At 36.3% G+C, this 23334-nt stretch overlaps 1 protein-coding gene across 2 annotated transcripts in view; it reads right to left on the bottom strand.

Moving 5' to 3' along the window:
* The window catches only part of LOC113042976 (transmembrane protein 117), a 54160-nt gene that overhangs the window by 3472 nt on the left and 27354 nt on the right, over nucleotides 1-23334 (bottom strand). Inside the window, exons 4-8 of one of the 2 annotated variants that reach the window (XR_003275645.1) lie at nucleotides 14810-14909; nucleotides 10845-10942; nucleotides 6233-6392; nucleotides 5242-5355; nucleotides 604-732 (exon numbers count right to left, since the gene is read on the bottom strand). Coding sequence is in view for 1 of the 2 variants with exons in the window: in XM_026202014.1 (XP_026057799.1) it covers nucleotides 603-732; nucleotides 6233-6392; nucleotides 10845-10942; nucleotides 14810-14909 (488 nt within the window). In the remaining variant the exon portion in view is untranslated. Of the gene's footprint in view, nucleotides 1-602; nucleotides 733-5241; nucleotides 5356-6232; nucleotides 6393-10844; nucleotides 10943-14809; nucleotides 14910-23334 lie in introns of those variants that run through there. The other variant, XM_026202014.1, reaches the window with a different exon arrangement.

The following is a 23334-nucleotide window of genomic DNA, read 5'->3' as shown; positions in this document are numbered from 1 at the left end:
ACAGAACATCAGCATGTTGGGAATTGATCCCAGAGTATCTGCAAGTCAGACGGCTGCTTGAGAAAGAGGAATAATTGAGTTGGGAGTCACTTTCTAATGGCTTTTGTTGTTAACGCAGTCATGCGGGGTTCCTCTCAAACGCTAAATCACAGCGGCAAACAATAAGGTTAAAGACTTTTATGAACGGTTGAGCAGGAAGGCCATTCCCCAAGCCTTCAGGGAGCGATCATCTATTCCCAAGACGGATATCAAGAGCCTCGCTACAGTGAGCAAAACACAGCGAGATGGGAAAAGAGAAACCAAAGCGGTTCACTCCCACACTTCCGACAGATTTGCCGACTCCATTATATAAACGCACGTTTACAGATGAGCAAATACTAATTAGCATGCATTACCAACGCTGCCTTCAAACACATCATTATAAAGAGATGTATCTAACGAGCTAATATTCTGACAGGGTGTCCCTTTGGGTAAGGAATTAATTCATCCGTCCTGTCCCAAACGACAGTTTAGAGCAGTATATCGCTTGATTCACCGGCATAATTGTGCTCACGGTGTATTTGCTGTCGTGCCCTACTTAAAGCACAAGTGTGTGTATTTACCCGTGATGTGGATGTGGTACTCATCCTTAAAGATGCGCTTGCAGACGGGCAGTTTGAACTTCAGCTGCGTGGTGGAAAGACCCGGGAGGTTCATGTCCAGATCGCCCATGAAATGAGGAAACTCCCAATCCTGGAAGAGGAAGATCCAGTAAACGTGTGTAAGTGAACACACAATGAATGAACCCTTCAGGCGTTACAGTGCCACATCAAACCTCACGTAGCTGTATGCACACACTTCAGAGGGTGGGATGAAGTACTGCATGTCTTAAGCAGGGTTGTACTACAAAAAATACTTTAACAAGGTGATCATCAAGTTTCTTTCTCAAACTATGTTTGATATAGCAACAGTTTTTCTCTGCCTGAGTCATGCACTAAATCTGACACATGCAACCAGTTAACAGATCAAATATCCACTTATCCCCGCGATCTCTATCTGTTAAGAGCCATAGACGTATAGAAGACACATACACATTAAAAGTCCAGCAACAACTCTGGTCAAACTACATGTATTTGAAATATACATATATAAAGGGCAAACCTATTTGAAGAGCACATCAAATAAACTACTGTGCAGGAAATACAACAGATATTTCAGAAACTATTTTGTGCATTGTAACACTGTTTTGTGCAACTGCATAGTAACACATAAAATAACAATACTTCGCAAAGAACTAGGTCCAGGCATCTACACAAAACACCCTAGCAACTGAATGAAAATACTTCATCAGCTCTGTATAGCATCCTGACAACTACCCAAAACACCATAACTACGGTTTGTGTGTGAAGGTCTGTGATTACATGTATTTGCATATATGCGCCTTTGTTCATTTGTTTGTGTGTTTGAGCATGCTTTTTGTGTGTGTTTGTTTTTGTGCGTCTTTGCTTTTTTTGTTTGTATGTGCATTATTTTGTGCATGTGTTTGTTTGCTTGTGTGTATGTGTGTTTTTATGTGTGCAGTGTTTGTTTGTGCATGTGTATGTTGGTGGTTTTGTTTATGCATGTATTTGTGAGTGTATGGCTGTGTGTGTGTGTGTGTTTGTGTGTGTGTCTGTGTTTAACGAGTGTGTCAGTGTGTATTTATGAGTGTGTGAGTGTTTATACATGTTTGTGAGTGCGTCTGTGTTTATAAATATGTTTGTGTATTTATAAATGTGTTTGTAAGTGCATGTGTTTGTGAGTGTGTTTATGCATGTGTTTGTGAGTGTGTTTATGCATGTGATTGTGAGTGTGTTTATGCATGTGTTTGTGAGTGTGTTTATGCATGTGTTTGTGAGTGTGTTTATGCATGTGTTTGTGAGTGTGTTTATGCATGTGTTTGTGAGTGTGTTTATGCATGTGTTTGTGTTTGTAAGTGTTTATAAGTGTGTTTGTGTGTGTGTTCATGTATGTGTTTGTGAGTGTGTTTATGCATGTGTTTGTGAGTGTGTTTATGCATGTGTTTGTGAGTGTGTTTATGCATGTGTTTGTGTTTGTAAGTGTTTATAAGTGTGTTTGTGTGTGTGTTCATGTATGTGTTTGAGAGTGTGTTTATGCATGTGTTTGTGAGTGTGTTCATGTATGTGTTTGTGAGTGTGTTCATGCATGTGTTTGTGAGTGTGTTCATGCATGTGTTTGTGAGTGTGTTCATGCATGTGTTTGTGAGTGTGTTCATGCATGTGTTTGTGAGTGTGTTCATGTATGTGTTTGTGAGTGTGTTCATGTATGTGTTTGTGAGTGTGTTCATGTATGTGTTTGTGAGTGTGTTCATGTTTGTGTTTGTGAGTGTGTTCATGCATGTGTTTGTGAGTGTGTTCATGTATGTGTTTGTGAGTGTGTTCATGCATGTGTTTGTGAGTGTGTTCATGTATGTGTTTGTGAGTGTGTTTATGCATGTGTTTGTGAGTGTGTTCATGCATGTGTTTGTGAGTGTGTTTATGCATGTGTTTGTGAGTGTGTTCATGTATGTGTTTGTGAGTGTGTTCATGCATGTGTTTGTGAGTGTGTTTATGCATGTGTTTGTGAGTGTGTTCATGTATGTGTTTGTGAGTGTGTTTATGCATGTGTTTGTGAGTGTGTTCATGCATGTGTTTGTGAGTGTGTTCATGCATGTGTTTGTGAGTGTGTTCATGCATGTGTTTGTGAGTGTGTTCATGCATGTGTTTGTGAGTGTGTTCATGCATGTGTTTGTGAGTGTGTTCATGCATGTGTTTGTGAGTGTGTTTATGTATGTGTTTGTGAGTGTGTTCATGCATGTGTTTGTGAGTGTGTTCATGCATGTGTTTGTGAGTGTGTTCATGCATGTGTTTGTGAGTGTGTTCATGCATGTGTTTGTGAGTGTGTTCATGCATGTGTTTGTGAGTGTGTTCATGTATGTGTTTGTGAGTGTGTTCATGCATGTGTTTGTGAGTGTGTTCATGTATGTGTTTGTGAGTGTGTTCATGTATGTGTTTGTGAGTGTGTTCATGCATGTGTTTGTGAGTGTGTTCATGCATGTGTTTGTGAGTGTGTTCATGCATGTGTTTGTGAGTGTGTTCATGCATGTGTTTGTGAGTGTGTTCATGCATGTGTTTGTGAGTGTGTTCATGTATGTGTTTGTGAGTGTGTTCATGCATGTGTTTGTGAGTGTGTTCATGTATGTGTTTGTGAGTGTGTTCATGTATGTGTTTGTGAGTGTGTTCATGCATGTGTTTGTGAGTGTGTTCATGTATGTGTTTGTGAGTGTGTTCATGTATGTGTTTGTGAGTGTGTTCATGTATGTGTTTGTGAGTGTGTTCATGTATGTGTTTGTGAGTGTGTTTATAAGTGTGTTTATGCATGTGATTGTGAGGGCCCTATTTTAACGATCTGAAACGCAAGTGTCAAAGCGCGAAGCGCAAGTAACTTTGTGGGCGGGTCTCGGCGCTGTTGCTATTTTCCCGGCGGGATAAATGGCTCTTGCGCCCGGCGCAAATCTAAAGTGGGTTGGTCTGAAGCAGCTTCATTATTCATAGGTGTGGTTTGGGCGTAACGTGAAATAAATCATTCATCCAACATTCCCTTTAAAAGCAGGTGCGCAAGTTCCATTATGGATTGCTATTATTATGGCGTATTTACCAGGCGCACGCCAGGAGCGGTTCACAGGCGAGGAGACTGATGTTCTTGTAAGAGCAGTGAAAGACAGAGAAGTTGTGTTGTATGGGGATGGGAGAAACCCACCCAAAATAGCGTCGGTTAAACAGGCGTGGGAGGAAATAGCCACAATTGTTTCATCGATTTTTTTTTTCCTGGTTCTTGACGGACAAACCAATTTGTCAGATGTCCTTATACATATATGACCTCAAACAGGTCTGATCCTTAATTACTACAATTAGCCTGAATAATTTGTAAGCTAGATTTATGCCTATTTTTTCACATCTTCGTGGCACACCACAATGATTTCCGTCATCTCATGTGTTAATATTTTTTTTAAGTGTAACAATTTATGATTTGCAAAAATAACTGTTGCATCTGTGTAGATTACATGAACAAAGTGTATGCGCGTTGTGCACGCTATACATTATGGTCAAGCATGCGCCCTTAAAATAGCAGAATGAACAACGCGCAACGCGCCAATGACTTTAGACTAGGTTTTTTCTGGTCAGTGGCGCAATTGTTTAATGGAACAGCAAAATAGCACCAGGGATTGTTTGCGCCGGAACACGCCTCCTTTTTTGCGCTGAACCGCCCAGGGAGCGCAAGTTCATTCACTAGTTTAGCGACGTGCTTCTGTGGAGGGAAAAGCGCGCTTTGCGCAGGTACAAAATAGGAATGACACATGCGTCGGTGTACAAAGTCAATTGCGCTGGGTGCAAGATAGGGCCCTGAGTGCGTTTATGCATGTGATTGTGTTTATAAGTGTGTTTGTGTTTATAAGTGTGTTTGTGATTGTGTTTATAAGTGTGTTTATGCATGTGTTTGTGTCTGTGAATGTGTGTGTATTTTCTGAGTGTGTTCAGAAGTCTGGCTCATTTCTGATGGTCTCTGTTGTTCTTTTCTCTCTGACATTTCTAAGAGATCAGAAATGAATTGTGAGGCGTCTTAAGTTTGCGCTGAGATCCCAGCGTCACCGAACATCAGCCGAAGCGGCGTCTGATCCGGCCGTTCTCCTCTCGACAACAGTCAGAGCGAAATCAATAAAACTTTGATAATGTATAAAGGGATCTGAGACGAATGCCACGGCCCACAGCTCCAGGACAAACACAGAAACAAACCAAAGTAAGCTGCAGAAATACAGAATAATGCCGTTTCTTGGCAATTAGGCTTCGTGTTTAGAAAACGGAGAGTCTTTGATTTCTATGTGACTTGGCGGAGAGTTAACGAGGATCCGTGTAATTACAGTGCAGCTCATCGTTTCGCCTCATTGACGTCCATGATAACTGTGTAACACAAAATGAAGCTTAAATTACGTGGAATGAAACCAATGGAAGAGGTTGAAATGAAAGAGCTTGTAAATCCCGCCGGCTCGCGGCCGTTCTGGGTCTCTGAGTTAATTAGACACTGAATAAAATATCAGGCACGTCACAGAGATTAACCGTCACATGGAGCGAACGCAGACAAAAGTGAGGTGAAATATCCAGCATGTGAGAGAGACGCAGATAAAGACACATAACGATAACGGACTGAGACTGAAGCAATACTTACAATCAGACAGTGAATGTCAACATATTTGAGCCAACACAGGTAAGTGATTGAGACACTGTAATCAGACACAGACAGACTGTGATTTCAGCAAGGCTTCTGATTGGTCGAGAGAAGCTGGAGGAAAAATAAAATAATCACAGACATGATGGATGATAAGGGCAAGGTCAACAAAACAAATATAAAAAAAAAATCAAACAAACTGATGAATAAAATGATATGAATTGAGACAATGTTCAGAAAATGTATAAAAATAAATCTATAAGTGTTATAGAAAAATACCTACTTCATTAAACACAGAAAAAATATATATAAAAAACTCAAATAAACAAATAAATTGATTTGAGATGAGAAAGATGACAATTAAAGTAAAACTGAATAACATTTTTGAATAAAATAAAATAAAATAATGAAAGTGATGAGTGACGTCTGGGGGAAAGAAATTATTTACGTTAAAAAAAAAACTTTAATAAAATATTGTGAGATGCGATTGTTAAAAAAAACAGAACAGTGAAATTTGAAGTAAATAAACAAACAAAGTGACGTTAGAAATGAGGCTGAAAAAGTAAAGGTGAAAACCTCAGTACAAACACCCATCTGAAGGAAGAAAACATGAACATTTTAAAATGAAACAATAACCTTTACTTTTTATCTCCTAAACGGATTAAAGTTGGATTTAAAGGGAATTGAAGACAGGTTCACATGAGAATGACCCACTTTAAGAAGCTCTGGCCAGAATCTCCAGACATCAGATGAGCCTGCGACCGTGTGTGTGTGTGTGTGTGTGTGTGTGTGTGTGTGAGGTTATTACAGGACGAACAGTGAGAGGAGCTGTTGAGCTCGTATTAGCATATTCATGAGACAGTGACACACTCCTTTGTGATTTGCTGCCTGTGGCGATGTGGAGGACATTAAACAAGAATCAGTCAAGAGCGGACACACACACACACACACAGAGTCAGTGAAGCAGCGTCAGACGAGCTGGTGTTTGTACCTGCATGACGATGAGGAGGTCAAAGACCAGGATGAAGGAGGCCAGGAACGCTCTGGAGACCTCGTCGCTGGGCAGGAAGCCTCGGTTCAGGTTATCCCAGCTGATCCAGTCTGTACTGATGACCAGAACCACCACAGACGTCAGCGAGAACAGCACCGTCCTGACACACACACACACACACATTAGACTAGAATCTGTGTTAAAGTGTAATGTATTTCTGTGATGCTCCGCTGTATTTTCAGCATCATTCCTCCAGTCTTCAGTGTCACATGATCTTCAGAAATCAGAATAATATGATGATTTACTGCTCAGAAACATTTCTGATTATTATCAGTGTTGAACAGATTTGCTCAATATTTCTGTGGAAACCGTGATACATTTTATTTTTTACGACTCACAGATGAACAGAAAGTTGTTCCTGATGAATACAAGCATTGAATCTTACACACACCAATCTTCTGAATGGCAGTGTATCATAAAATAAAATGTGAGATGTGACAGCTGAGAAGACAAGAAAATAAAACGTACAATAATATAAAAACAAAAACCACTGAAAAAGGTAAGATCAATAATACCCTCAATAAATAGATTTGAGTGAGACTTCTGAAATTTCCATTAAAAGCATTAAATAAAATACAATAGAAACGCTTTAATTAAAAATAATTAAAAAGAAAAAAAATTATCCAGTGTTAGATGTGATAGCTGAAAATTAAAATAAATCTTTAACATATTAAAGAACATTTAATGGTTGAAAAGTAAAGATGAAAATAAATAAAACAGAGTGATTATATAATAAAATATGCTGTTGAAAAATTCAAAAAGACAGAAAAAAGAAAGAAAGAAAGAAAGAGAGAAAGAAAGAAAAAAGAAAGAAAGAGAGAATGAAAGAAAGAAACAAAGAAAGAAAAAAGAGAGAAAGAAAGAAAAAGAAAGAAACAAAAAAGAGAGAAACAAAGAAAGAATCAAAGAAAGAGAGAAAGAAAAAAAGAAAAGAAACAAAGAAAGAAACAAAGAAAGAAAGAAAGATAGATAGATAGAAAGAAAGAAAGAAAGAAAGAAAGAAAGAAAGAAAGAAAGAAAGAAAGAAAGAAAAGAAAAGAAAGAAATAAAGAAAGAAAGAAAGAAAAGACAGCATCTCTGGAAAATATATATTTGTATAAATAAGATGCATTTAAGTAAATCTAATATATAAATGAATCATAAATAAATGAATGTGCCTTAAAAAGTCAATTAAATAAAAGAAAAATCCAAAGCAAAAAAATGCATGCATTAAAAGTTAAAAGCAAAAAACACTTTTAAACACTTTATAAAAGCTTTTAAAACTTAAAAACTTTTAAAAACCCGGTTATTTTAAATCGTAAAAGTATTTCACAATAATTCAGCTTTCACTGTATTTTTGGTCAAATAAAAGCAGTCTTTCTGAGCAGAAGAGTCATTAATAATGGTGATTATTGCAGACTTTGACTGCGAGTGTGTGTCAGTCGTCTGAAGATCCTCGCTGCTGGTGACTAATGCAAGAGAGTGCATTAATAAAGCACGAGCGCGTATGAAACATATCTCATAATGCACTTCTGATGGATGCACTGAATAATACAGACACCAGATCAGCTCTCCACCGCGTCACTGTGAGCTCATTCATCAGACACTGATCCTGAGTCAGTGCTTCTTCACACGAGCTGGAGAAACTGAATCAGAGGTTATTCTTCAGGTGTGTCCAAACAGAGGACACTCAAAACAGTTCACAGTACTCAGTGTTTCTCTCCATCCTTGTTTAGATAAAGAGTTATCATATATAATCATGATCCATCAGTGGATGTTCTTCTGAAGAAACACATTTTTGTTTACAGTTACATTTCTCCTAATAAATCACAGTAATATTAACATTTCCCTAACAATAAAATTAACTTTTTTACATTTAAAATTAACTAAAATTATATTAATAATGTAAATTAATATAATATGAATGTGAACTACTGACGATGCTAAAAATAAAAAATCTAACTATTATAAAAAAGTTTTTTTAATGCATTTTTTAAAAAAAATAGCAACAGTCATCTTCCACTAAATGTAATTTTGACTAATTAGATATATTATATTAATAAACATGAATGTAAACAGCAATAAGTGATTTTATGGTGTTTTAATTCATCTTTTATATCTGGGAGATTTTTCCACACGTTTAATTCACTCATTCTTCACAATAATTCTTCCCTACATCCGTTTATTTTAAAACTTTCTTTAATAACATTACTAATTTCATAATGCTGTCATTGTGAATAATTCATCAGTGCAATGTTTTCCTAAATACAATACATTTTCATTTATACTCAAAATTAGATATTTGCAAATTTGAACATTTTAATTATTAAAATGCATATTAAATATTAAGATATAGAGAGTATGCACTTTTTAAATAATGCATAATAAAAATTGCAATATTAATTTACCACAAAATGTATGGCAAATTAAACATTACATTAATAATAAAACAAATATACTAATAATTTATATTGATATAATATGAATGCAAATTATTGGAAAAATAAATAAATTATATATATATATATTTTTTTTTTTTCTCTATATTTGTACTGAAGTACTGCAGATACAGTGAGAGTGAATGAAGTAAGCTTCAGTAAATGGCTGTGATGTGCATGGGGGTCAAAGGTCACGTTGTCGAGTGTGTTTTCAGGGTCAGAGTGTGTGTTGGGTCACGTTCAAACACAGCGGCGCTGATTGATTTTCTGCTGTGCTAGTCTTTAATTAAACGTGCTGATAAGGCAAACAGGCACTGAAACAACATTATTAACTCACACACAGTTTAACGGCGTCTGTTACTCCCACAAGGACATTTTCACTCAAATCTCATTCCTGATGTTAGAGAACTACAATTACAACTGACTAACTCCCTTTGGCATACTTAAAACACGACTTATTCATATTATTTCATACCTCACAGCCAGAGGCTAATTAATTAGCACACTAAATCAGCTCAGAATCATGTTTACACTGACCAGAGGCTGTACAAGCACTAATTATTCATCAAAACCTCGTCTGGAGCGTCTCCAAATCCTCCTTTTATGAGCAGGACTGTTGTTTTGGGGATAAACCTGCATTTAACTGGCTTTAATAATATTATTTATTTAACATATTTCTTAATCATGTCCTTATTACCATGAATGATTCATCAGTGCAGGTGTTTCCAAAGAAAATTAATGTTTTTGTGCACAGTTCAAATTAAACTCTGTAAATAACACAATCATGAACAAACTGCGTATTAAATATTTAAATTTTATAATAATAAGAATTATTCAAATTCACAAGGAATTACAGTAATTTTAATTATAAAATATTTATAAATAATACATAGACATATATTGTTAATTATAATTATATTACTGTTAAACTTAAATAGCTACTGTCTAAAATAATTCAGTATTTAAATATATATTTTAAATAACTGCATATTAAAAACAGCCATTTATAAGTCATTTATTAGTACATTTAGTTTTGATTATGACAAATTAACATTATATTAATAACTATAATTTTATTCATTACATTCTAATTCTAAAATAAAATCAACATATTAATTAATACATAATAAAGTATTTATAATAATAATAATAATAATAATATGAATAAGTATATATTAATAATTATTAAAATAAAAATTATTATTATATAATAAAAATTTAATGTGACTACTAAAACTGCAGTATTGTCATTGTAATGTGATTGTGTAAAACATTAAACTTATTTATGATATTTAAAATCTGCTAGTAAATTTATTTCTTTTTAAACTTTATTTAATTATTTTAATTATTTCTGTATAATATCGTTATTGTGTATTCATTGCGCAGGTTACTATTAAGAAATAATTATTGCTTCCAACTAAAACTACATCGTGTACATGAAATCAAATGATTAAATCAAAAAACTTTTTTTTTAAACAATTAAAATAATTGCATACTAAAATTCGCTATAGCCATTTAGCATTAAGGACCAAATTTACTAAAAGGCAAATTAGCTCGTTAGCTCAATAACAAAACTGTTCTGATGGGCGTGAAAATTTCTGCGGATGATTTTCCGACAACGTGCAAATTTAAGAACACAGATGCAATTAACATCTCATTTGCATATCGACAAACACAATATACCAGGTCCAGCACAAGTGAGTGTAGTAGCTAATAATCAGAGCTGATGCTCATCAGGTGATCTACTGACGACACAGATGCGACATACTTTGTTTGAGCGTTAAATAAAGAAGAAATGCCAGTTATTTGATGAGACCGAATGTTAGTAAATCCCGCTGCGTGATTCATTTGAATACACTCCTCCCAGATTTTAACATCTGAAAGGCAAACTCTAATAACGTCAGACGCAAAAATAACTCTGTCCATGCCTGATTGTTCACTACATTCTACTATTTTAACTGCAAAAGACGGTTTTCGCTGGCACAAGCTGTTAATACATTTTTGATTGTGACAAATGAGACCTATATTATTAATCATGCTTCCATACACAGTGTGTGTTTTCTGTTCTGGAGTGGATACAGCTTCAGTCTGGAGTCTGATTGGTTGTTTCTGACCCGATCACATGATCGTCTCACCAGAACAAAACAATGCGGTTGTGTCCCCGTCTCCACAAGTGTCTGGCGCTGCGGCCCCAGTCTGGATAATGAGTGTCCTGCAGCATCATGTCTGTCACCTTGGAAACAAACAAACAAACAAAACAAACAAACACTCCTTATTGAATTTCTCAGCGACTGAGCTCAGAGTCATAAAAGAGTCAAATCCCAATAAAGAAACGCTATATGTAATAAACATATATGTAATAAAGTTCAGCACATCTATTTTTTACCTATTTTTATTAAAAACAAAAATGTAAAAGTAGAGAACATATACAATTCAATCTATTTAAAAATATGAACAAAAATACCAAGTTTCTCAGTGACACACACAGTATAAATATTACACAGTATAAATATTTTAAAATATTTTTATGTATGTTCAGTATTTATATATATATTTTTTCTTCAATATTATGTATTAACTAGACAAAAAGTTTGTTAAGACAAACTTTAGGTTTAGAACGCCTAGCCTGAAGGTTTTAAGAAGTTGTTGCGTGACCAGAGAGTTTGAAAAAGTTTGAAAAGTTTAAAAAGTTGTAAGTTTGATGGCAAGTTACAAGCATGTCACTAGCATGTTTCTAGCATGATTAGCATTTTACTAGCATGATTAACAAATTACAAGCATGTCACTAGCATGTTTCTAGCATGATTAGCATGTTACTAGCATGATTAACAAGTTACAAGCATGTCACTAGCATGTTTCTAGCATGATTAGTATGTTACTAGCATGATTAACAAGTTACAAGCATGTCACTAGCATGTTTCTAGCATGATTAGCATTTTACTAGCATGATTAACAAGTTACAAGCATGTCACTAGCATGTTTCTAGCATGATTAGCATGTTACTAGCATGATTAACAAGTTACAAGCATGTCACTAGCATGTTTCTAGCATGATTAGCATTTTACTAGCATGATTAACAAGTTACAAGCATGTCACTAGCATTTTTCTAGCATGATTAGCATGTTACTAGCATGATTAACAAGTTACAAGCATGTCACTAGCATGTTTCTAGCATGATTAGTATGTTACTAGCATGATTAACAAGTTACTAGCATGTCGCTAGCATGATAACCAAGTTACTAGCATGTCGCTAGCATGTTTCTAGCATAATACTAGCATGTCATTAGCATAATTAGCAGGTTACTAGCATGTTGCTAGCATGATTAACATTTTGCTAGCATGATTAGCATGTTACTAGCATGTCGCTAACATGATCGGTAAGTAACTAGCATGTCGCTAGCATGTTTCTAGCATGTTACTAGTATGATTAACAAGTGACTTGCATGTCGCTAGCATGATTAGCAGGTGACTAGCATGTTGCTAGCATGTTTTTAGCATAATTAGCATGTTACTAGCATGATCAACATGTGACTAGCATGTAGCTAGCATGTTTCTAGCATGATTAACAGATTCCTGGCATGTTGCTAGCATGTTTGTAGCATGATTGAAATACATAATGTAAATTAAATCTGATCAGTGTTATTATATTATCACTGAGATAATATTTTGTATTCATATTTTGAATTACTTTTGATTTTTATATTTTTTGCATTTTAATTTTGCTTTGTGTATGTGTGTGTGATTTTTCTTTTTAAATATTTTTTTTTTGCATTTCATGTTCAAATCAATAACATTTTCATGCAAAATATTAAAATATATTTAACATATTAAAAACTGCAATTACCACTAATCATTTCACTAATAATAAAACACGTCATGTTCCTTTACATTAATATAAATTACATTAATAATATAGATAAACAAATAAATTCATAAAGATTATAACATTTAAAATATGTATGACATCAAGGTATATTTATTGATTTACATGATGGTTTGTCAGGTGCACTAGAGTTGTGCCCTAGGGAGTGTGCACACTACGCAGGGACCTGATCTGATCCTTCACAGGAGAAAGACCGAAAGCCGTGAGGAGGGAAGGAGAAAGTGAAATAAAACTGTGCACATGAAGGACTGAATTAATGGTCTCGATTCAGCACTTTTAGACGCTCCTTCACCCTTCCTCTCGCTCTTCATCCCTCGCTTTTCTCCTCCTCTCCTCTCTCTTGTTCATCCCTGCAGTCTGAACACAGGAATACTAATGCACCGAGCACACACACACACACACACACACACACTGATCTGAAGTACACCTCGCTGGCGTGTCAGCGAGAAACACACTTTGACATCGGATGTTTGTTTGCTGTGTGTCCTTCAGTGAACTTGGGAAAACCTCTCTTCAGAGTCGATGAGAGCTCTATCTTCACAACTGTCAACGTCTATAACACTGTTTAGAAACTGACAGTAAAGATACGCTGACGTAAACACAAGAGTGTCTTTCAGTTTGAGTGACACCTGTCAGTCTGACCGTCACTCTTGTCAAGAGATCTTTAAATAATTCCACTTTTAATGAAGCATTAAAAGGCAACATGGGATCGAAAGAAATTATTTAACTATATATATATATATGTGTGTGTGTGTGTGTGTGTGTGTGTGTGTGTGTGTGTGTATAAAATTTATATTTATAATTTATTTATATATGCTTATTTAGAAAAAAATTAAATATACAGTACAGATATATTTATAAAATGCATATTACAACTGAGAATTTTTTTTTAAATATTGTTTTTTTTAATTAAAATCTTAATGTATATTATATATTATAGGTAAACAAAAGATAACTTGTGATTGTGATATTTTAGAAAATAAGATTGAATTAAAAAACATGGTAAAGTCATTTTAATGTAAATATTTTTACTGAAGTATTTAAGTTATATTTAAATGTTTTATTTTGACTTTTTATTGTAAATGTTCTACTTTAAGAATGTCTTTTGTGGCATTTTAGATTTTTTATTAGTATTTATTTATTTTACCACTATGAAAAAAGGGTAAAGTCATTATAATAAAAATATTGAAACTTTTATTTTAACTTATTTTGACTGCTTTTATTTGTAAAAAAAAAAAAAAAAAAATACATATATATATATATATATATATATATATATATATATATATATATATATATATATATATATTTAGATTTTATTATTATTATTTTTTTACTTATAATTTGATCAGTTATTAGCTTTTCACAAACTAATAAACTTGGTCTAAATGTCAGTCTTTGTAAATTACAAAAAAGAAAATAATAAAAAACTCATAAATAAATAATTTTAAAAATGTGATAATTTTAAATAACGCAATTGTATACAAAACTATTATATGTAAAATGATTTGTGTATTTTAAAATAAAGCACAAGCAGGCTGAAGCTGCTGCATCGTGACGCAATGCATCATTAATTGCTTCCAGTGTGAATGAACATCATTTTAATCATATTTTTCAAGTATTATTAATTTCAGTGGGTGTAAAAGAGTAGCACCTGTAAGGAATATAGTAATAGTATTTCTGCGCTTGTATCTGGGGGCAGAATGAAGAGTTTGTTGGTTCAGGTGATCTCTAAAGTCACATTCTCTCTGCGTGCGGCCGCTGCCTCTGGGAACCAGAGTCAATTACCAACAAATAATTACAGAAACATTTCAGAGGCTCGTCAGACGCGGGGAAGGTTCGTCAAGGTCACGATATCACATAAAACAATTACATGCTACTTTAAAGTTGCCAAAGAAAACATAAATCAAAATCCACCACATTTACTTTAATAAAAGCTCTTGGTGTTATTTGGGAAACATTCATCAGTGAACATGATTCTAGAGGAGTGATTCCCTTTTTATCAGTTTAAAAATGCATAAAAGAACTAATAACCTTTTTTTATGAATACTTCTCACAAACTCAGGAAACCCTGCTCTGAAGTTTTCGTAAAATCTTTCATCAATCTGCTTTTTGCTCTACGCTCCAGTCCTGACGGATAAAATGAATGATGAAAGGAAACCCGGTTTGGAATGTCATGTCATACTGACTTTAAACAGGTTCTGGTTTGAGTCTCACCATCCACGCTGTCACAAAATCTCCCATCCACGTTCCTACAGCAGCCATCTTCATGAAGCTCTCGTTCCTGATGCCCATGTACTCCGTCACCATGTGAGGCCTGTACAGACAGATCAGCACTGATCAGCTCCAGCAAGCCAAAGAGGCGAGTACCACTGAAATACCGTGTTTTCCTTAACACTTTTGACCATTTCTCATGTTAAAACTGTGTTTTTGGACATGGACCATTACAAGATCATGTTTTTTGGACATATCACATATCACAATTTTCATTGTTTTTTGGAGCATGGTTTTTGAACATTTACCATGGTAATACTATGATTGTTGAATATTTATCATGTTTATACAATGGCCACTGAAAAACATGTTTTTGGATGTATAACATTTTATTACTATTATTATTATTATTATTATTATTATTGGGAGTCATATCATTTATCACCAGTAAAATATGGAGTGCCACAAGGATCTGTTCTAGGTCCTCTGCTATTTTCAATATACATGTTGCCACGTTGTAATATTATTAGAAAATAATTAGTTTTCACTGTTGTGCTGATGATACTCAGCTATTTATCTCAACAAGACCAGATGAATCTTCTAAATTATCTAAGCTAACTGAGTGTGTTAAAATTGTAAAAGATTGGATTTATCATTATCTCCTATTAAATTCGGATCAGACAGAGATACTACTTATTGGACCAAAAAACACTACACAGAATCTTGTAGATTACAATCTGCAACTAGACGGATGTACTGTTACTTCCTCTACAGTCAGAAATCTGGGTGTTATATTAGACAGCAATTTGTCTTTTGAAAATCATATTTCCAATGTTACAAAAACTGCATTCTTCCATCTTAGAAACATTGCCAAGCTACGAAACATGTTATCTGTTTCTGATGCAGAAAAGCTAGTTCATGCATTCATGACCTCTAGACTGGACTATTGTAATGCACTTCTAGGTGGTTGTCCTGCTTCGTCAATAAACAAGCTACAGGTCGTCCAAAATGCAGCAGCTAGAGTCCTTACCAGGTCAAGAAAATATGATCATATTACCCTAATTTTACAGTCTCTGCACTGGCTACCTATTAAGTCCCGTATCAGTTACAAATTATCATTACTTACCTATAAGGCCCTAAATGGTTTAGCTCCTGCATACCTAACTAGCCTTCTACCACGCTACAACCCATCACGCACCCTAAGGTCACAAAACGCTGGACTTTTGGTCATTCCTAGGATAGCAAAGTCCACTAAAGGAGATAGAGCTTTCTCACATTTGGCTCCCAAACTCTGGAATAGCCTTCCTGATAATGTTCGGGGTTCAGACACACTCTCTCTGTTTAAATCTAGATTAAAAACACATCTCTTTCACCAAGCATTCAAATAATGCATCTCTTAAATTGTGAGTGTAGTTGCATCTGATCAAATGCACATTCTTATTCTTTAGCTTGGGTTAAACTAATTAATTATACTTGGTTTTGCCGTAACCAGGATTTACACAAGCTCCAGTCTGGATCCAAAACACCTGAGAAGAGATGATGCTGACTCCTCAGAGAACCTCAGATGATGCTGACCCTAAGAACAACATACCCAATTAACAAATATTGCTACAAGTGTGACTGCATCATGTAATAATTGCTGTTAATAATGTTCATCGTCTGGCTGACTATGTCTTGTATTAATTTGTCTGAAAATTCCTGTCATATGCAAATAAACTGACAGTCATCAATTACACTCACCTAAAGGATTATTAGGAACACCTGTTCAATTTCAAATTAATGCAATTATCTAATCAACCAATCACATGGCAGTTGCTTCAGTGCATTTAGGGGTGTGGTCCTGGTCAAGACAATCTCCTGAACTCCAAACTGAATGTCAGAATGGGAAAGGAGTGTGGCATGGTTGTTGGTGCCAGACGGGCCGGTCAGAGTATTTCACAATCTGCTCAGTTACTGGGATTTTCACGGGCAATCATTTCTAGGGTTTACAAAGAATGGTGTGAAAAGGGAAAAACATCCAGTATGCGGCAGTCCTGTGGGCGAAAATGCCTTGTTGATGCTACAGGTCAGAGGAGAATGGGTCGACTGATTCAAGCTGATAGAAGAGCAACTTTGACTGAAATAACCACTCGTTACAACCGAGGTATGCAGCAAAGCATTGGTGAAGCTACAACAATCAATCAATCAATCACCTTTATTTATATAGTGCTTTAAACAGAATACATTGCGCCAAAGCACTGAACAACATTCATTTGGAAAACAGTGTCTCAATAATGCAAAATGATAGTTAAAGGCAGTTCATCATTGAATTCATTGATGTCATCTCTGTTCAGATGAAATAGTGTCTGTTTTAATTTGCAATCAAGTCAACGATATCGCTGTAGATGAAGTGACCCCAACTAAGCAAGCCAGAGGCGACAGCGGCAAGGAACCGAAACTCCATCGGTGACAGAATGGAGAAAAAAACCTTGGGAGAAACCAGGCTCAGTTGGGGGGCCAGTTCTCCTCTGACCAGACGAAACCAGTAGTTCAATTCCAGGCTGCAGCAAAGTCAGATTGTGCAGAAGAATCATCTGTTTCCTGTGGTCTTGTCCTGGTGCTCCTCTGAGACAAGGTCTTTACAGGGGATCTGTATCTGGGGCTCTAGTTGTCCTGGTCTCCGCTGTCTTTCAGGGCAGTAGAGGTCCTTTCTAGGTGCTGATCCACCATCTGGTCTGGATACGTACTGGATCCGGGTGACTGCAGTGACCCTCTGATCTGGACACAGACTGGATCTGGTGGCCACGGGGACCTCGGAACAAGAGAGAAACAGACAAATATTAGCGTAGATGCCATTCTTCTAATGATGTAGAAAGTACGGTGTTATGTGAAGTGTTCCGGTTCCAGTTTACCTAATTAATGCAGCCTAAAAATCCTTTAACAGATTTGGATATTAAAAGCATATTAGTATGTTATGTGTATGCCAGGTTAAAGAGATGGGTCTTTAATCTAGATTTAAACTGCAAGAGTGTGTCTGCCTCCCGAACAATGTTAGGTAGGTTATTCCAGAGTTTAGGCGCCAAATAGGAAAAGGATCTGCCGCCCGCAGTTGATTTTGATATTCTAGGTATTATCAAATTGCCTGAGTTTTGAGAACGTAGTGGACGTAGAGGAGTATAATGTAAAAGGAGCTCATTCAAATACTGAGGTGCTAAACCATTCAGGGCTTTATAAGTAATAAGCAATATTTTAAAATCTATACGATGTTTGATAGGGAGCCAGTGCAGTGTGGACAGGACCGGGCTAATATGGTCATACTTCCTGGTTCTAGTAAGAACTCTTGCTGCTGCATTTTGGACTAGCTGTAGTTTGTTTACCAAGCGTGCAGAACAACCACCCAATAAAGCATTACAGTAGTCTAACCTTGAAGTCATAAATGCATGGATTAACATTTCTGCATTTGACATTGAGAGCATAGGCCGTAATTTAGATATATTTTTGAGATGGAAAAATGCAGTTTTACAAATGCTAGAAACGTGGCTTTCTAAGGAAAGATTGCGATCAAGTAGCACACCTAGGTTCCTAACTGATGACGAAGAATTGACAGAGCAACCATCAAGTCTTAGACAGTGTTCTAGGTTATTACAAGTAGAGTTTTTAGGCCCTATGATTAACACCTCTGTTTTTTCTGAATTTAGCAGTAAGAAATTACTCGTCATCCAATTTTTTATATCGACTATGCATTCCATTAGTTTTTCAAATTGGTGTGTTTCACCGGGCTGCGAGGAAATATAGAGCTGCGTATCATCAGCATAACAGTGAAAGCTAACACCATGTTTCCTGATGATATCTCCCAAGGGTAACATATAAAGCGTGAAGAGTAGCGGCCCTAGAACTGAGCCTTGAGGTACTCCATACTGCACTTGTGATCGATATGATACATCTTCATTCACTGCTACGAACTGATGGCGGTCATATAAGTACGATTTAAACCATGCTAATGCACTTCCACTGATGCCAACAAAGTGTTCAAGTCTATGCAAAAGAATGTTGTGGTCAATTGTGTCAAACGCAGCACTAAGATCCAATAAAACTAATAGAGAGATACACCCACGATCAGATGATAAGAGAAGATCATTTGTAACTCTAAGGAGAGCAGTTTCAGTACTATGATACGGTCTAAATCCTGACTGGAAATCCTCACATATACCATTTTTCTCTAAGAAGGAATATAATTGTGAGGATACCACCTTTTCTAGTATCTTGGACAGAAAAGGGAGATTCGAGATTGGTCTATAATTAACTAGTTCTCTGGGGTCAAGTTGTGGCTTTTTTATGAGAGGCTTAATAACAGCCAGTTTGAAGGTTTTGGGGACATGTCCTAATAACAATGAGGAATTAATAATAGTCAGAAGAGGACCTATGACTTCTGGAAGCACCTCTTTTAAGAGCTTAGATGGTATAGGGTCTAACATACATGTTGTAAGTTTAGATGATTTAACAAGTTTATACAATTCTTCCTCTCCTTTAGTAGAGAATGAGTGGAACTGTTCCTCAGGGGGTCTATAGTGCACTGTCTGATGCGAAACTGTAGCTGACGGCTGAATGGTTGCAATTTTATCTCTAATAGTATCGATTTTAGAAGTAAAGTAGTTCATAAAGTCATTACTGCTGTGGTGTTGGGAAATGTCAACACTTGTTGAGGCTTTATTTTTCGTTAATTTAGCCACTGTATTGAATAAATACCTGGGGTTATGTTTGTTTTCTTCTAAAAGAGAAGAAAAGTAATCAGATCTAGCAGTTTTTAATGCTTTTCGGTAGGATATGCTACTTTCCCGCCAAGCAATACGAAATACCTCTAGTTTTGTTTTCCTCCAGCTGCGCTCCATTTTTCGGGCTGCTCTCTTTAGGGTGCGAGTATGCTCATTATACCATGGTGTCAAACTGTTTTCCTTAACCTTTCTTAAGCGTAGAGGAGCAACTGTATTTAAAGTGCTAGAAAAGAGAGAGTCAATAGTTTCTGTTACATCATCAAGTTGTTCTGAGGTTTTGGATATGCTAAGGAATTCGGATACATCAGGAAGATAACTTAAAAAGCTGTCTTTTGTGGTAGAAGTGATGGTTCTTCGATACTTGTAACAAGAAGTAGAATTTACAATTTTGGCTATATGAAGTTTACACAGAACTAAATAATGATCTGAGATATCATCACTTGGCTGAATAATTTCAACACTATCAACATCAATTCCATGTGACAGTATTAAATCTAGAGTATGATTTCGACAATGAGTAGGTCCTGAAACGTGTTGTCTAACACCAATAGAGTTCAGAATGTCTATAAATGCTGATCCCAATACATCTTTTTCATTATCGACATGGATTTTAAAATCACCAACTATTAAAACTTTATCTGCAGCCAGAACTAACTCGGATGTAAAATCACCAAACTCTTTAATAAAGTCTGTATGGTGCCCTGGTGGCCTGTATACAGTAGCCAGTACAAACATAACAGGGGATTTATCATTAACATTGGTTTCTCTGGATAATGTTATATGAAGCACCATTACTTCAAACGAGTTATACTTGAAGCCTGCCCTCTGAGAAATCCTGAAAACGTTGTTATAAATTGAAGCAACTCCTCCCCCTTTGCCTTTTAGACGCGGCTCGTGTTTATAACAATAATCTTGGGGGGTGGACTCATTTAAAATAATGTAATCATCAGGTTTTAGCCAGGTTTCTGTCAAGCAGAGCACATCTATATTATGATCAGTTATCATATTATTTACAAAAACTGTTTTCGTAGAAATGGATCTGATATTCAATAAGCCAATCTTTATCATTTGTTTATCCATATTGCATTTTTTTATTTGTTGAACCTCAATTAAATTGTTAACCTTAACTTGGTTTGGACGTTTTTTGTATTTTCTAGTTCGTGGAACAGACACAGTCTCTATAGTGTGATATCTAGGTGAAAGAGTCTCTATGTGCTGAGAATTAACTGACCTCTGTGACGGGAGGCAGCTAGCAGACGGTCGGTTTAGCCAGTCTGTCTGCTTCCTGACCTGGGCCCCAGTTAGTCAAGTATAAACACTAAGACTATTTGCCATATTTCTAGACAGAAGAGCAGCACCACCCCAGGAGGGATGAAGACCATCTCTTTTAAACAGGTCAGGTCTGCCCCAAAAGCTCGTCCAATTGTCTATATAACCTATGTTATTCTGTGGGCACCACTTAGACATCCAGCCATTGAGTGATGACAATCTGCTATGCATCTCATCACCACGGTAAGCAGGGAGGGGACCAGAGCATATTACAGTGTCTGACATCGTGCTTGCAAGTTCACACACCTCTTTAAAGTTATTTTTAGTGATCTCCGACTGGCGAAGTCGAACATCATTAGCACCGGCATGAATAACAATCTTACTGTATTTACGTTTAGCATTAGCCAGCACTTTTAAATTTGCCAAGATGTCAGGCGCTCTGGCTCCCGGTAAACATTTGACTATGGTGGCTGGTGTCTCTATATTCACGTTCCGTACAATAGAATCACCAATAACTAGAGCACTTTCATCAGGTTTCTCAGTGGGTGCATCACTGAGTGGGGAGAACCTGTTTAATGTTTTGATCGGAACAGAAGAGCGGTGTTTTGACCCACGACTACGCTGCCTCACCGTCACCCAGTTGCCCTGCTGCAGGGGCTCTGCTGGAACCGGACAATGTACAGGAGTCCCTGAGCTAGAAGCATCCAAAGCCATATCTAGAGCCCTAACATTCTTACTGTCCTCAATTAAAGTTTGGATGCGTGTCTCTAATTCTGAAATCTTCTCTGTCAGCCTAACTGTTTCCCTGCATTTATCACATGTGAATCCCTCATCAGCGACAGAGATAGATAAACTGTACATGTGGCAAGAGGTGCAAATAACAATTGTAGGAGAAGCCATTACTCACCGTGCTTGATGAAATATTCTTACTGCGGTTGTTTGATGAACTTGTGGAAAACTGCAGCGTGAGAGAGGAGAGGAGAGGAGAAAAGAAAACGCTAATGACAAGCTAACGAGTGCTAACGCTTTGCAGGTGTGCTGCAGTCACGGAAGAGTGAACGATCAAAAGACACACACACAACCTTGAGGTGGATGGGCTACAACAGCAGAAGACCCCACCGGGTACCACTCATCTCCACTACCAATAGGAAAAAGAGGCTACAATTTGCACGAGCTCACCAAAATTGGACAGTTGAAGACTGGAAAAATGTTGTATAGTCTGATGAGTCTGGATTTCTGTAGAGACATTCAGATAGTAGAGTCAGAATTTGGCGTAAACAGAATGAGAACATGGATCCATCATGCCTTGTTACCACTGTGCAGGCTGGTGGTGCTGGTGGTTTAATGGTGTGGGGGGTGTTTTCCTGGCACACTTTATGTCCCTTAGTGCTAATTGGGCATCGATTAAATGCCACGGTCTACCTGAGCATTGTTTCTGACCATGTCCATCCCTTAATGACCATCATGTACCCATCTTCTGATGGCTACTTCCAGCAGGATAATGCACCATGTCACAAAGCTCGAATCATTTCAGATTGGTTTCTTGAACATGACAATGAGTTCAGTATACTAAAATAGCCCCCACAGTCACCAGATCTCAACCCAATCTTTGGGATGTGGTGGAACAGGAGCTTCGTGTCCTGGATGTGCATCCCACAAATCTCTGTCAACTGCAAGATGCTATCCAATCAATATGGGCCAACATCTCTAAAGAATGCTTTCAGCACCTTGTTGAATCAATGCCACGTAAAATTGAGGCATTTCTGAAGGCGAAAGAGGGTCAAACACAGTATTACTATGGTGTTCCTAATAATCCTTTAGGTGAATGTATAAGTTACTACTAAATATTATAAAAACATAATTGTATGTAATGTTGCATTGCAATGATTTGTATAATAAAAAGTGCTATACAAATAAACTTGAATTTAACTGAATTATTATTATATCTTTAAGATAGCACATTGTTTGATGTACCTCAGTATTGCCATGTTTGGGGACATGCCCTACACTATATTTTTTATGTTAATACCATGTTTTAGTACCATTGAATAAACACGTTTTTGTACATGTATCATTGAATTGCCATTTTTTTGAGAACATGTCCTATGGTAATATCAAGTTTATTTTGAACAATCATGGTAATACCATATTTTTTGAACACTTACACTGGTAATACCATGAGTTTTGGACATGTATCTTATGTTTTTGAACCATGGAACTACCATGTTTTTCAACATGTCCCAATGCAATCTAATATTCTTTGAACAATTACAACGGTGAGAAGTTTTTTTATTTTTTATTTCCCATGTTTTTGGACATCTACCAGTCCAACCTTGCTTTTATTTTGGGCATGTACCATTGAATTACCATGTTTGTTGGACATGTCCCATTGTAATAGCATGTTTTTGCCCATTTTCCATGTTAAGAGGCCTGATCTGGTCCGTCTGATGTTTTATGTCACAGCTGATCAGGAAGTATAACAACTTCAGCTGCATCTTCTCCAGAAGC

The sequence above is a fragment of the Carassius auratus genome, chromosome 25 (assembly GCF_003368295.1).
Source record: "Carassius auratus strain Wakin chromosome 25, ASM336829v1, whole genome shotgun sequence".
In the NCBI taxonomy this organism is placed as follows: Eukaryota; Metazoa; Chordata; class Actinopteri; order Cypriniformes; family Cyprinidae; genus Carassius; species Carassius auratus.
This window is presented reverse-complemented; position numbering and strand designations above follow the sequence as displayed.